We start from the raw sequence: 12219 nt of genomic DNA on the forward strand, positions 1-12219 counted from the left end.
TTTTTTAAAATTAAAAATTAATTAATAACTTTTCTTATAATATAAAAATTAAATAATAAATTTTTTAAATAATAATAGATGATATTGATATTAGGACAACATCGAAACTACCTAAAAATTCAAACTTCTTTGGCAAACAGTTGACTCACAATTGCTGTCTTTGCGGGGATATTGGCACGTCTCCATCTAATTGCGACTCTCCTGCGTCCATTAATTAAGGCGATATTGCTGCTTTAATTTAGGTATAACCGCTAATTAAGAGAAACTGTTTCTTAAAAGTAAGCTTTTTATTAAATGAGATGACAAAATAAGTTTAGAAATCTATTAAATCTTATTTGTTATGATTTATTTTACAATAAAAAATTTTAAAATTAATTATTATAAAATCATACAAAATTTTAATTAAATTTTTTTTATTTTAAATAAATAAATATTAAAAAATAAATAAATTAAATTATATTGAATTTTTATAAAATTATTAATACTAAATGGAGGGTTATTGATCAAACTAGTTTATTTTCTTTCTAACGCATTATTAAATTAATTTTTTAAAAATAAAAATTATACTTCTTTTATATGATAAAAAAAACTTAACAAAGTGAGATTTAGTAAATTGTACTCCTTAATTAAATTTAATAAAATTTTCAATTTATTATTTAATTTGTCACACTAAAATTATATATGAAAATCATTGATTTATAGTTTATAAATATACCATATATTTCAGAAAGTGAATTCCCTGCAAAATGTAATTTCGGAGAAACATATTTGAAAAAAAAAAAAAGAATATTTCACCAAATAATGCATTTATATTTGAATTGTAATAATAGAAAAAAAAAACTTTCAAACTGCTTTTATATTAACATCTAAAATATATTTGTTTAGAAAAATATTTTTGACATGACGTTAATGTGAAATTTGCTCTTCGTCTCATAATCATATGAGATTCAAAATTTTTTTTCATTGAGTTCATTTTTTATATTATAAAAAAATCACATTTTTGCGAGAGTAGCATTTTTATACTACTAAACCTCTATTTTTTTTAAAAGAAATATATATTTTTCATATTTTAAACGTTTGAAGTATTTAAAAAATATAATTAATGAAAAATATTTTTTCTGATTAAAGAAAAAATAAGACAATTTAAAAACAACAATTTTTTCTTAAAAAAAATTAATTTTCACACTTTAAAACTCTTATTAAAATCTTTATATATAAAAATACTAAATACTATCTTTTTTTCGTATAAATTATTTTATATAAATATAATATAAATTCTCAATAATTAGTATATGATTGATTTCACTCAAAACGTAAATATTATCTTTTTTTCTTTTGAAAATAATTACTTCATTTCCATTGTGGATTTCGCTTTTTTTTTTTTTTTTTTTTTTTCAGATTAGGCTTCCTTTTCTTCTTTTAATTTTATTTCCAAAATTTAAGCAATATCTTTTTAGGTCTTGATTTTTATCAATGTTTTATTTAAATTCTATTTTAAATTTCATAAATAGAAAATACAGTTAACATGTAATATTTAATTTGATTAACCATTCAAATATATAATTTTTTTACTAAATACAAAAATGCCCTTATATTAATATAGTATAAAGTTGTGACATTACAAATTTTTATTTTAATATAGATATTCTCTTTCTAAGTATTACAAATATGAATATTTTTATTTTTTCACTTAATAAATTATATGAATATACACACTCACAGGTGTAGTTTGATAGTAATTGCATCCGAGTAAATTTGAGAAATTTCAGATTTATTATTAAAAAAACTATAATAATAAGATTATAAAAATCAAAATGGTTACAATAACGATAATAATAAATTTTAGAGATGTAACTACTTTTTAACATACTAATTTTATACTAAATTTATGTTTATGTCTTTTATTTTTTTTAAATTAGAAAGAAATATTGACGTGGCTAAAATAGAACTGTCTTGTGATTGACCAACCTGCAAGAAAGAGAAAGTATGGTGGTGGGTACTTATGGAAACTATTCTAATGTTTAAATCAGTAAATTGAAGAATGGATGTAAAAAATTACTTAGAATTTGAGAGTAATTGTGTAAAAATACGTATATTAGTCTCTACAATTATTAATTTTTATACTGTAAAAAACATAGAGTTATTTATCGCATCTTTTGAAAATTCGGTTAGTCCGCTAATTAATAAAGTATTCTATGATTATAAGTGTAATAAGAACCTGTTAAATTGCATTCTCTAACGGTCCTGTGAAGTCTCGTCCTAAAAATTGAGAGGGTGAGTTTTAACAAAAAAAACTGAGTTCCGAAGCGGTCTAGATTTTTTTTTTCTTTAAATATCATCTAATTAAATTTTTATCAAGCGATTTTGTGTTTTAAATACCAGCACAAGCCCTACCTTGATTGATTAGTGTGCTATATCAAATATATATATATAATTTAAAAAAAGTACTTATAACATTATAAAATCAGCATTCCGAGGCTTAGTCTGGTGGAAAGTGCATCCTTGTAGCCTTGTGAGGTCAAAGGTTCGACTCCCCACCCCTATTTCAAAAAAAAAAAAACATTATAAAATCAAATTTAAAGATCCATTTATGACTTGGAGGAGCCGGTCTTATAAATTTGTAGTTACTTGTGTTGATTCAAATTTGTTTAATTGTTATTGTAGGGTAATTATTAAATGGGAAAATACAAAAAATTATCACATAATTTTATTAATTTTTTATTTTACAATCTATAATTTAATTTATATTAAAGTAATTTACTATAGTATTACATTTGTTAGATTATAGATGCTGTCAGAAAAAATTAACATGAAAATCATATCACGAAATTAATATAATAAAAATTATATTAAAATAATAACATTATTATTAATTAAAAATAATATTTTATGATATTATTTATAAAAAATATTATTTTTATATTTTAAAATATTACTCCTTTTTATATCTTTAAAAATGCCATTATTTTTTGATAACTTAATAATTTAAAAATTTTATTATTTAGTCTCTGAATATTATCATTATTAACAAATCGATTCCTCAAATTTAAAAAATTTATTAAAATACTTATATTTTTTTTTCGAAATAGTCATTCTATTTATTTTTACCGTTAAAAATATAATAAAAAACCAAATTAACCTCATTATTTTCTTTATCTTTCTCTTTTTTTATCTTCTTCTTTCTCTTTTTTCTTTTTCTTTAAGAAGGAGGAGCATGTGATTTTTTTTCTTCTTCTGTGATTATTTTATCAATGAAGAGAAAAAAATAAAAACAGTTTAATAAATTTGAAAAAAGATAAAAATATTTTAATAGATTTTTGAAAATGTAGAAATTGATTTATTAATAATAACAACACTCAGAGACTAAATAAGAGATTTTATTTTAGGGTAAAATTGAATTTTAAAATTTTTTTCTTTTATTCTCCATCTATTTTTAACGAAAAAAATGATAGAATGACTATTTTATTGACGGATAAAAAAGATAAAAATAATTTAATAGATTTCTGAAAATATAGGGACTGACTTGTTAATAATGATAATACTCAAAAACTAAATAATAAATCTTTTTAATAACTTTTATAAAATAATTATTTTATAAAATATTATATATTTGTTTATATATATATAATACAAATATTATTGTCTTCGATTTAAATCAATCACTTTACAAAAGATTTTAAAAAAATAATTTTTTTTCATAAATTATAATTAGTTTATGTAATAATTAATTATTACTTAATTTTGAATAATAAATTACTCTTCGTGTTTACAATATTTACTCCTTTCATGTTATCATTTTTTTTACGCTTTTTTTTAATTATTTCAAAATTATTATTTATTTTTTATTTAACATATAAATTAATTATTATAATTATATTTAATTTTATTTTATTTTTAAAATAAAAATAAATATTCAAAACATCTCTTAATATTTAATAAAAATTAATATTGTAAAATAGACATAATTAAAAATTTAATAAAAAATTATTTTTCTTAATATAAATAAAAAAATAAAAAATAAAAAACAGAAAAAATATTTTATTTTATAAATACATAGGTTTTTTAAAAAAAAATATTAAATAACTAATTTTTTTAAAATAGTGGGAGTTCATAGTTATTTGCCCAAACTAAAATTTTGTTGGAATAAGGTGTTTGAAGATTGTGTTAATTAATTATACATTTATTTTCACCTTTTAACTTACTTTGATTGAATTATTTTAAGAAAAAGAAAGCATTAATTATATAGTAATGCAAACTTTGTACTTTGGAGATTTTTATCATTGTTTTGATTTGGTTTCACTTTAATTAATTCTATTTTGCTTTTCTTGCTATGTAATTATTATTATAATATATAATCTTAATATATCAAAAGAAACATCATGGACAAGTTTCTAAAATTTTTATACGCACGGGATTTAATCTAGTAGTAAGCGTATTTGAATAAATCTGAGAGCGATTTTTATTTTAAAAAAATAAAAAAATTTCTTAAATTTCTATTTTTAATTTATATTAAATTTTATCAACAATTTTGTAAAATTTAAACAAATATTTTATTTTTTAAATAAATAAGAGTTCAAAGACAATTTGTTAATTAAGCTTTTTAATTTAACTTCTCAATTTAAATAGTTTTTAAAAATAATTATAGGATAAATTTATTGATAATTTATAATTAATTAATTATAATAAAATTAGTCTCAAGTACTTATTTAGAGCAATATTAAATTTAAATTGAAAAAATTGATCTAACCAATTTAATTTACAAATTTAAATTAATTTTTAATTTTTTAAATTTAATTTGATTTTTAATTTTAAAAATTTTAAAATAAATTTCTATTTAATATATTTTTAAAAAATAATTTAAGCGCTAGAAAATAAAAGTAATATAAAATTTATTATTTTAATTATGTTTTTTCGTGTAAGAACGAAAGCTTTAAAATTGGAAATACAATTTAGAAAAAAAGAAGAAAAAAAGGTAGGCTAAATTAGGAAGATAAAATGAAAAAGACAGATCATTTTTATTATCTGGACAAAGTGTCGGTGGCTCAAGCAGAACACCACAAGCGTAAAGAGAGGGAGTGTGTGTTTTGAACAGTGATTCTTAGACCTACCACTACCAACAACTGCGAGCGATACCCCAAAAAAACCAAAACCCTCCATACGCTTTATACGCTTCTCTTCAGTCACACACACACTCTCTCTCTCTTTCTTCTCTTATCTCCTTCTTTTTGTTAGTCTTTCCATTTCATCTTACGTTGTCTTCTCACTAATCTTCTCTTTATATCACGCAATGCTTTAAATCTTTATCCCATAAAGAACCCTTCAATTTCTTGGCTCAAGAACCTATCTTTCTTTCTTCACTGCTTCACTTGCTTACACTAGATTACTTATTTATATTCACATACAAAAGTGCTCTGCAAATGGGTGTTGATTTGAGGCAAGTGGTTGCTGGGATACTCACTCTTACAATGTTTGTGATGCTTGGGAACATGATCAAGAGAGACCACTTTGATTCTGTTGAAGTATGTTCCTTTCTTTTCTTTCCAATGCCATTGCTTACTTTCCATTTCTGTTTTTTGAACGAGTTTTTACCATTTATATGTTAGACCTTCAAATCCCTTTTGATTTTTTTCTAGAGAGTAAGATCTGATGTTCCTTGTTTCATGTAATTGTAGCTTTTTGTCTGCTCATATTTCATTTTCTCTTTCTTTCCCAGAATACCATTTTGTTGTTTCATTTATTTACTTTTATATGTTCCTTGAGATCTTTCAAATTCAATTTACTGTTCTATTATCTATATTTTCTATCAGATTAAATCAGTAACTTTTGTTGATTAGGCACTCTGCTGGTGTATTTTTTTTTATTGCTGTTTTTTTCTTTTCCTTTTAGATCCTTATAAATTGGGAGTTCGTTTAGTTCTCATTTAGTTCTGACAATTTCTTGTAGTTTTCCTTTGTTGTCTAGGCTCAAGTATGCTATGGCTTTTTTTCCTTCTATGTTCAGAATATATTTTTTCCTTATCTTTATCTTTATTTTTATCCCCAACAACACAAAATAAGCTCACTTCTCTTGTTATTTGTTGATTCTTTTGTATTGTATAGGAAAAATTTCCTGGAGGAGCTGTGGATACTGAATTTGATAGTGGGAGGGTTATGGAGCAGGGCCTTGTAACCTTCACAAAGATGGGTAAGGGGCCTTGGATGGAGGATGGCCAGCAGCTAAAACCGTGCTGGACAGAGTCAAGTTTTGGTAGGTCAATGGAGTGCTTGATAAACTATGCAGAATCTTAGTTACCGCTTATTTAGATTATAATGCACAGACAGATATGCATTCATTTCTGTGTTGTTTCTGTTCCACTACTTATGGTTTGTTATTTACTTGGCTAACAGATCAGGTAGAGGAGTCCAAAGGGTTTGTCACATTCTCATTAACTAATGGGCCAGAATATCACGTCTCACAGGTATTATAAGATTTAGTTTCTTGTCTGCTTGCAATTTAACTGAGATTGTAGAAAAGGCATCCAAGATTTCTTCATGTGCTCTTTTTCAGTGGTTGCTTGATTTTTATCAATATGCATAACAGACAGCATTGTTGTGCACATATCTACAACTGCGTTGGCTGCTGTCCACAAAAAGAAATAGGCCAAAATAAGTGGTTGCAAAATTAATCAGTGAACATTAGAATCTAAAACTTGTCATCTTGTGATTTAGTTTGTTGAGTATTTTCAAAATTATGTACGTGTAATGGAGAAACAGTAAACATATGCTATGCATTGTGGATAGTTTATGTATTGCTGGGAAATGGTTTGAGTTGACTAAATTTATTTCAAAACGAACATACACTTTTTATCAACTGTCAACTTTTCTTTCTTGTAATTTCATTCTTTTCATGTGTTTCTTCATTCTCCAGGTTGCTGATGCAGTAGTGGTGGCAAGATATGTAGGAGCAACTCTTGTAATCCCTGACATTAGAGGAAACAAACCAGGAGATGAGAGGTTAGTGTTACATGCGACTGCCATGGTAAAATACTTGGTTTCTTTGAATTGTGTGCAAGTCATAGTTGATGACTGCATTCTTGTGCAATGCATAAAACATTCAAAGTGAATTCATTATTCATTTTTTTTTTAAGCATTATTCATTGTCACTATCATCATATTTGTTTATGGTGCTTTTGCTAGTGATTTCCTGGAGAAAAGAATCAGGTTTCTAGTACTGGTCAAAACATTTTGAGAATTCATTTGAATTCATGCTTGCTATTTTTTACTAGTCAGGAAAACAAATTCTCCTATTTGATTAGTTTTCCTTCCATATTATATATTCTTTTTCCTCTTTCAATGGATCAAATTTGGGCCTTAAAATAAATTATGAAGGGCAACCCTTGACATGTGCTTGCTTCTCTCTTTCTGCTAGGATAATGTTTGGAAAGGTCATCTCACTCCTCCAATTTTTTTTTTGGTGGAAATATTTTATAAACGCAGCAATTCAAAAAATTTTCTGAGTTGCCTCTCAACACCTATGCTAAAGAACTTCCAGGTTTATTTTTTAAGCTTGATACCATATATGATTCCATCTTTCCTAGGTTAGTCCATTTTGGGTTTAGTGACAACTCTCCGGTCTTCATTCTTTTCTCCTCCATTTCTGACAAGAAACCTGGACTTGAGATAATGCACAGAGGACTGCACTTTCAGCAGAAATTTGATTCTTATGGTTGATGTATTAAATTAATGAAGGATTCTTTATCTGAATACTAACAGAGTTCACAATTTCCAGGAAGTTTGAAGAAGTATATGATGTGGATAAATTTGTAAAAAGCTTGGATGGAGTAATCAAAGTGGTCAAGGATCTTCCTGGGGATATATCAATTCGAGATTTTGCTGTTGTCAAGGTCCCTAATCGTGTTACAGAAGATCACATTGCAGAATTAGTCGAACCAATCTTTAGAACGAGGGGGAACATAAGACTGGCTACTTATTTCCCATCAGTAAACATGAGAAAGAACACACAGAAAAGTAACACCAATTCTGTTGCATGTTTAGCAATGTTTGGAACTTTGGAGTTGCAGCCAGAGGTTAATGAAGTGGTTGACTCCATGATTGAGAGGTTAAAAACCTTGAGTCGTAAGTCTGATGGTCGGTTTATAGCTGTGGACTTGAGAGTTGAAATATTGGAAAAGGAAAGTTGCCACGGAAGTGGTGCCAGTGGAACAAAAACCTGTTATGATGCCAAGGAGATAGCCCTCTTCTTAAGAAAGGTTGGATTTGATAAGGATACTACAATCTACTTAACTCAGTCGAGATGGCATGACAGCCTTGATATTTTGAAGGACATATTTCCAAAGACTTATACAAAGGTAAGGCATTTTACTTGTTATATTTTAAACGGGATAAATATATTAGTGGTGTTCAATCTTTTCAAAATTTGACAATTCAGTATTTGGAGTTCTTTGAAAACATCATTAATAGAAAAAAAAAACACTAAATTGGGTAACTTTGAACAGTTACAATTTTAATCTGCAATTTTTTAAGTGCCATTTAGCTTAGAACACTGAAATATTATTAGGAATGAGAACATTTCTGAGAATATTGTGTTGAAAATTGAACTATGCTTCTTCGCAATGTAAAATTCCTGCATTTGATATAGTTTTTAAATTATCAGTTGCCAAATCAAATGACTTTAAATTGCAATGTAATGATGCTATGTTGGAAGAAGACTTAACTTAGGAACTACATTCATTATAGAATTAGGAAGTTTAGATTTCCATTGCTTGGGAAATATATTATTAGTTATTACAACAACAACACTAGCACCTATAGCTTAAATCCAAACTAGTTGGAGTCGGCTATATGGATCTTTTATTGCCATTAAGCTCTGTTAAACACCAAGTTCGCAATAATATTCAAGACTTGTAAATCCTTTATGCTACTCTTTGTTATCTTAGTTCTCCCCCTTCCCCTTCTCACTCCTATTAGCTTATTAAACTTCCGAACTCGGTCGTTTTGCATTCTATTTGGGTATGGTCAGACCATCTAAATGGTCCGATCTCATTTTATCTTCAATATGTTATACATGCATTCTTTGATGGATGTGTTTATTCCTAATCTTATTTGACATCATGTTACCAGACATTCATCTTAACATTTATATTTCTGCAACTTCTTTGTACTTTATCTTGTATCTTAGATGTTTTTTATCTAATAAATTTCTTTTGGTGATATAGATAAGTGTACAACATATGCACAAGATGAGTGTAGCAAAGATGTAGATGTTAACATAGATGTCTGGTAAAAAGATAATGGAGTATTTAGAGATTGTGTTGATTTTCGGTTCCTAAATAGTATTTGATTAGGGTTTTCTTTCTAGGAATTCTAAATCCTAGCAGTAAGAAGATCAATAGTATACTATAATTACCATCTTCTAGATATTCTTTTAGGAGGTTTATTATGATATTATAGTAAATTAGTAAAAGTTGTCTTCTTTATTTGAGAATTTGTTTCTCCAGAGAATGTGTGCATCTACCATTTGATAATGTGTTTTTCACCCCTTTGTTCCCTTTGTTCTCTTGGTTCTACATCAATTTGGTATCAGAATCCGTTCTACATTAATTTGGTTTTATAGCCTCTTTGATCTGTCAATAAGCAATCAAACCCATTTGCTTCATATAAAAATTCCATTTCCTTAGTCTACTGTTCTTTTTTTTTTTTCTTTTTCTTTTTCAATAAAAAATATCACCTTCTGCCACAAAACCATCAAATGAAGACCTCACAACTGTGTAATGAAAATACCTATCACTTCTAGTCACCAAGGAGCTGCACCACCATTGCCATCAACATGCGGTCAATTTGGCCTATTATGGTTGCCCAGAAGTTAAGGTTAGGCTGGGAAGTCTTTGGCTCGAACCTCAACTTGCTAGAATCTCGATAGAAATCAATGCCTTGACATCCTTAGAGCTTTGCTAGCTTCCAGCCTTTATCTTTTTACCATTGAAAAGTCTAGCTGAGACACCAAGAAATCAAACTAGATAGGTTGGATCCTAACCCAAATTGAGATCCAGCTTGAAACCATTTCTGACATCTGAACTTTTTTTTGCGAATTGCACGATGCTGTTGGAACTCCCAGCTGACTCCTCTCCCTCAAGCTTCATTTAGGTTAGGTCAAGATTTGCCAAAACCAATTATGCTCACCTAGCAACACGAGCTGCATTTCACTGAATTTCACACCTTGTTATCTCCACCTCAATAGACAACACCACATCACCACTGCCATGTGAACAAAATTTTCAATGTGGTGATGCTGATGCTGATGTTTGGTTTGCATAGACACAACTATTTAAGACAGGTAAGGGCTATGAATTGTGTTTTAGTGAGACTTCATCATTTATACTGACATTGCACGTCTACGACATGAAATCAATTGCTACAAAGGACAATTAGCTTATATCTGTTATTGGTTGAATAAATATGTTCGTCTTTATGAGGTATGGTACGATTTATATTATAAATATCCCGACATCCAATGAATTTTATGAGTTAGGGAAAAGGAATTGGAAGATTGTATGGACAAAATTTTTTTCAATCGAGATTGCAATTGGATATTGTTGAACTGAAAGCAGAGGTTGATATTGCCTGGGATTTTTATCACTTATTTTTGTATGTTAATATTTAACTACAGCAGATTATTGCATATCCTTCAATAGTAATTTGATGCACAGGGGAATGAACATTTTTGTTGTCTTTCCACAAACTATTGCAGGAAAGCATCATGCCTGAAGATAAAAAGATGAAGTTCCTCGAATCAGAAGGTTCGGAATTTGAAAAAGTTATCGACTTCTATATCAGTTCTCAAAGTGATGTCTTTGTACCAGCCATATCTGGCTTATTCTATGCCAATGTAGCTGGTAAGAGAATAGCTTTGGGTAAGACGCAAATACTTGTTCCAGCCGATATTCCAGGCTCCTCCGCATCTATCACCAATCACTTCTCCCCTTATATCTCAAAGAAGAACCACTTGGCCTATTCGTGTTTTTGCTAGTAAAGTGCGTATAAGAGGAATGGGGGAAAAACTCAAGAACAATAGCAGAAACCATTTTTATTATTTGAAGTCTTGAATGATAGTCTTATTTCACCAGACCCAAATGTCTTCTAGTAAGCAATCTTCAATTTGTGAGTGTCAAAAGACAAAGTTAAGCTGATTTTTGAAGACCATTCTATAGTACAGGTAGCTTTTGTGGGCAGTATATATATATTTTTAGATATATTCAAGAATGTGTTTGATGTTTTGTAAGACTCAAGTAAATTTATTTACTGCAAAATTAGATAGTATTTGTTGAGGTTGTTTAATGGATTATTTGTTGACATTTGAAGTCCACTTCATGTTCTGTTTGTTCTGAAAGCCATATTATTTCTGTTTTTTCTTCTTGTGCTGAAGAATGTTTCATGATTCATGAACTATTAGAGCCAGCTTTTTCTGATGATATTTTGTGATTATAGCAGTGTGAGGGCTTCTTTGGTTTTAAGTGTTTGTTGTTAAGTATTAGCTGTGTGATTAAGGATTAAAAGATAATAGTTATTGTAATTATAATTTTTTTTTTAAACTATTGAAGTTTTTTTTTTAATTATTTTTTTAAATGGCTTTATCTAAAAATTTTTAATTTATCTAAAATATTTATATATACAAAGCATTTAATGGAAATTGAATGTCCAAGTGTCAAAAGTTGATTCCAATACTTCATTTAAAACGATCCTTGGCACGTATTCATTAAGGTGTAATTTATGTGTGGCAAAAGGGTCAAATGAGCTACTCGATAGGGATTAAAAATACTAAAATTCATCTTGATGCAAATTTAGTTTTCAACTCAATTTAATTTTATTTGATCTTTTAATAATAATTTATGAGTAAATTTGAATCGAAAGATGAAATTTACATTTTGTTTTTCGGTTGTGGTTGTACAGTTTATAGATAAATTTAGCCAATTAACCTATGTATGTCTTGTGACGAGGGTGGCATCTAGCCGGGGGTAAAACAGACTGAAGGGGGTAGGTCTTCATGGTGTCAAGTTCCCTCCATCGTTTTGGAAGATTGGTCTGGTGTCCTTGTCAGGTGGGGTGGCTTAGCGAAGGATGCTTGTTCTAGGGACTGGCTCATTGTCTTTCAAGTGACAGAGGAGGTCATCATTTGGCTATAAGAGTAACTGGACTTTTGGGATTGATCTTTCATGTTTTTTGG

General features: G+C 27.8%; 1 protein-coding gene across 1 annotated transcript; it reads left to right on the forward strand.

Annotated features, from left to right (window-relative positions):
- The first annotated feature begins 5076 nt into the window (after positions 1-5076).
- Positions 5077-11361, forward strand: LOC110611462 (protein MANNAN SYNTHESIS-RELATED 2). The gene is made up of 6 exons (XM_021751828.2): positions 5077-5519; positions 6099-6246; positions 6387-6457; positions 6907-6992; positions 7768-8347; positions 10747-11361. Exons 1-6 carry the CDS (start codon positions 5418-5420, stop codon positions 11023-11025), a joined length of 1266 nt encoding a protein of 421 aa, XP_021607520.1. The 5' UTR covers positions 5077-5417; the 3' UTR covers positions 11026-11361.
- The last annotated feature ends 858 nt before the right edge of the window (positions 11362-12219 follow it).

The sequence above is a fragment of the Manihot esculenta genome, chromosome 3 (genome assembly GCF_001659605.2).
Source record: "Manihot esculenta cultivar AM560-2 chromosome 3, M.esculenta_v8, whole genome shotgun sequence".
NCBI lineage: Eukaryota > Viridiplantae > Streptophyta > Magnoliopsida > Malpighiales > Euphorbiaceae > Manihot > Manihot esculenta.

Coding starts and splice junctions, on each gene's coding strand:
- LOC110611462 (XM_021751828.2), top strand. CDS start 5,418: ATGGGTGTTGATTTGAGGCAAGTGGTTGCTGGGATACTCACTCTTACA. Junction 5,520..6,098: donor ACCACTTTGATTCTGTTGAA/GTATGTTCCTTT, acceptor TGTATTGTATAG/GAAAAATTTCCTGGAGGAGC. Junction 6,458..6,906: donor CAGAATATCACGTCTCACAG/GTATTATAAGAT, acceptor TTCATTCTCCAG/GTTGCTGATGCAGTAGTGGT.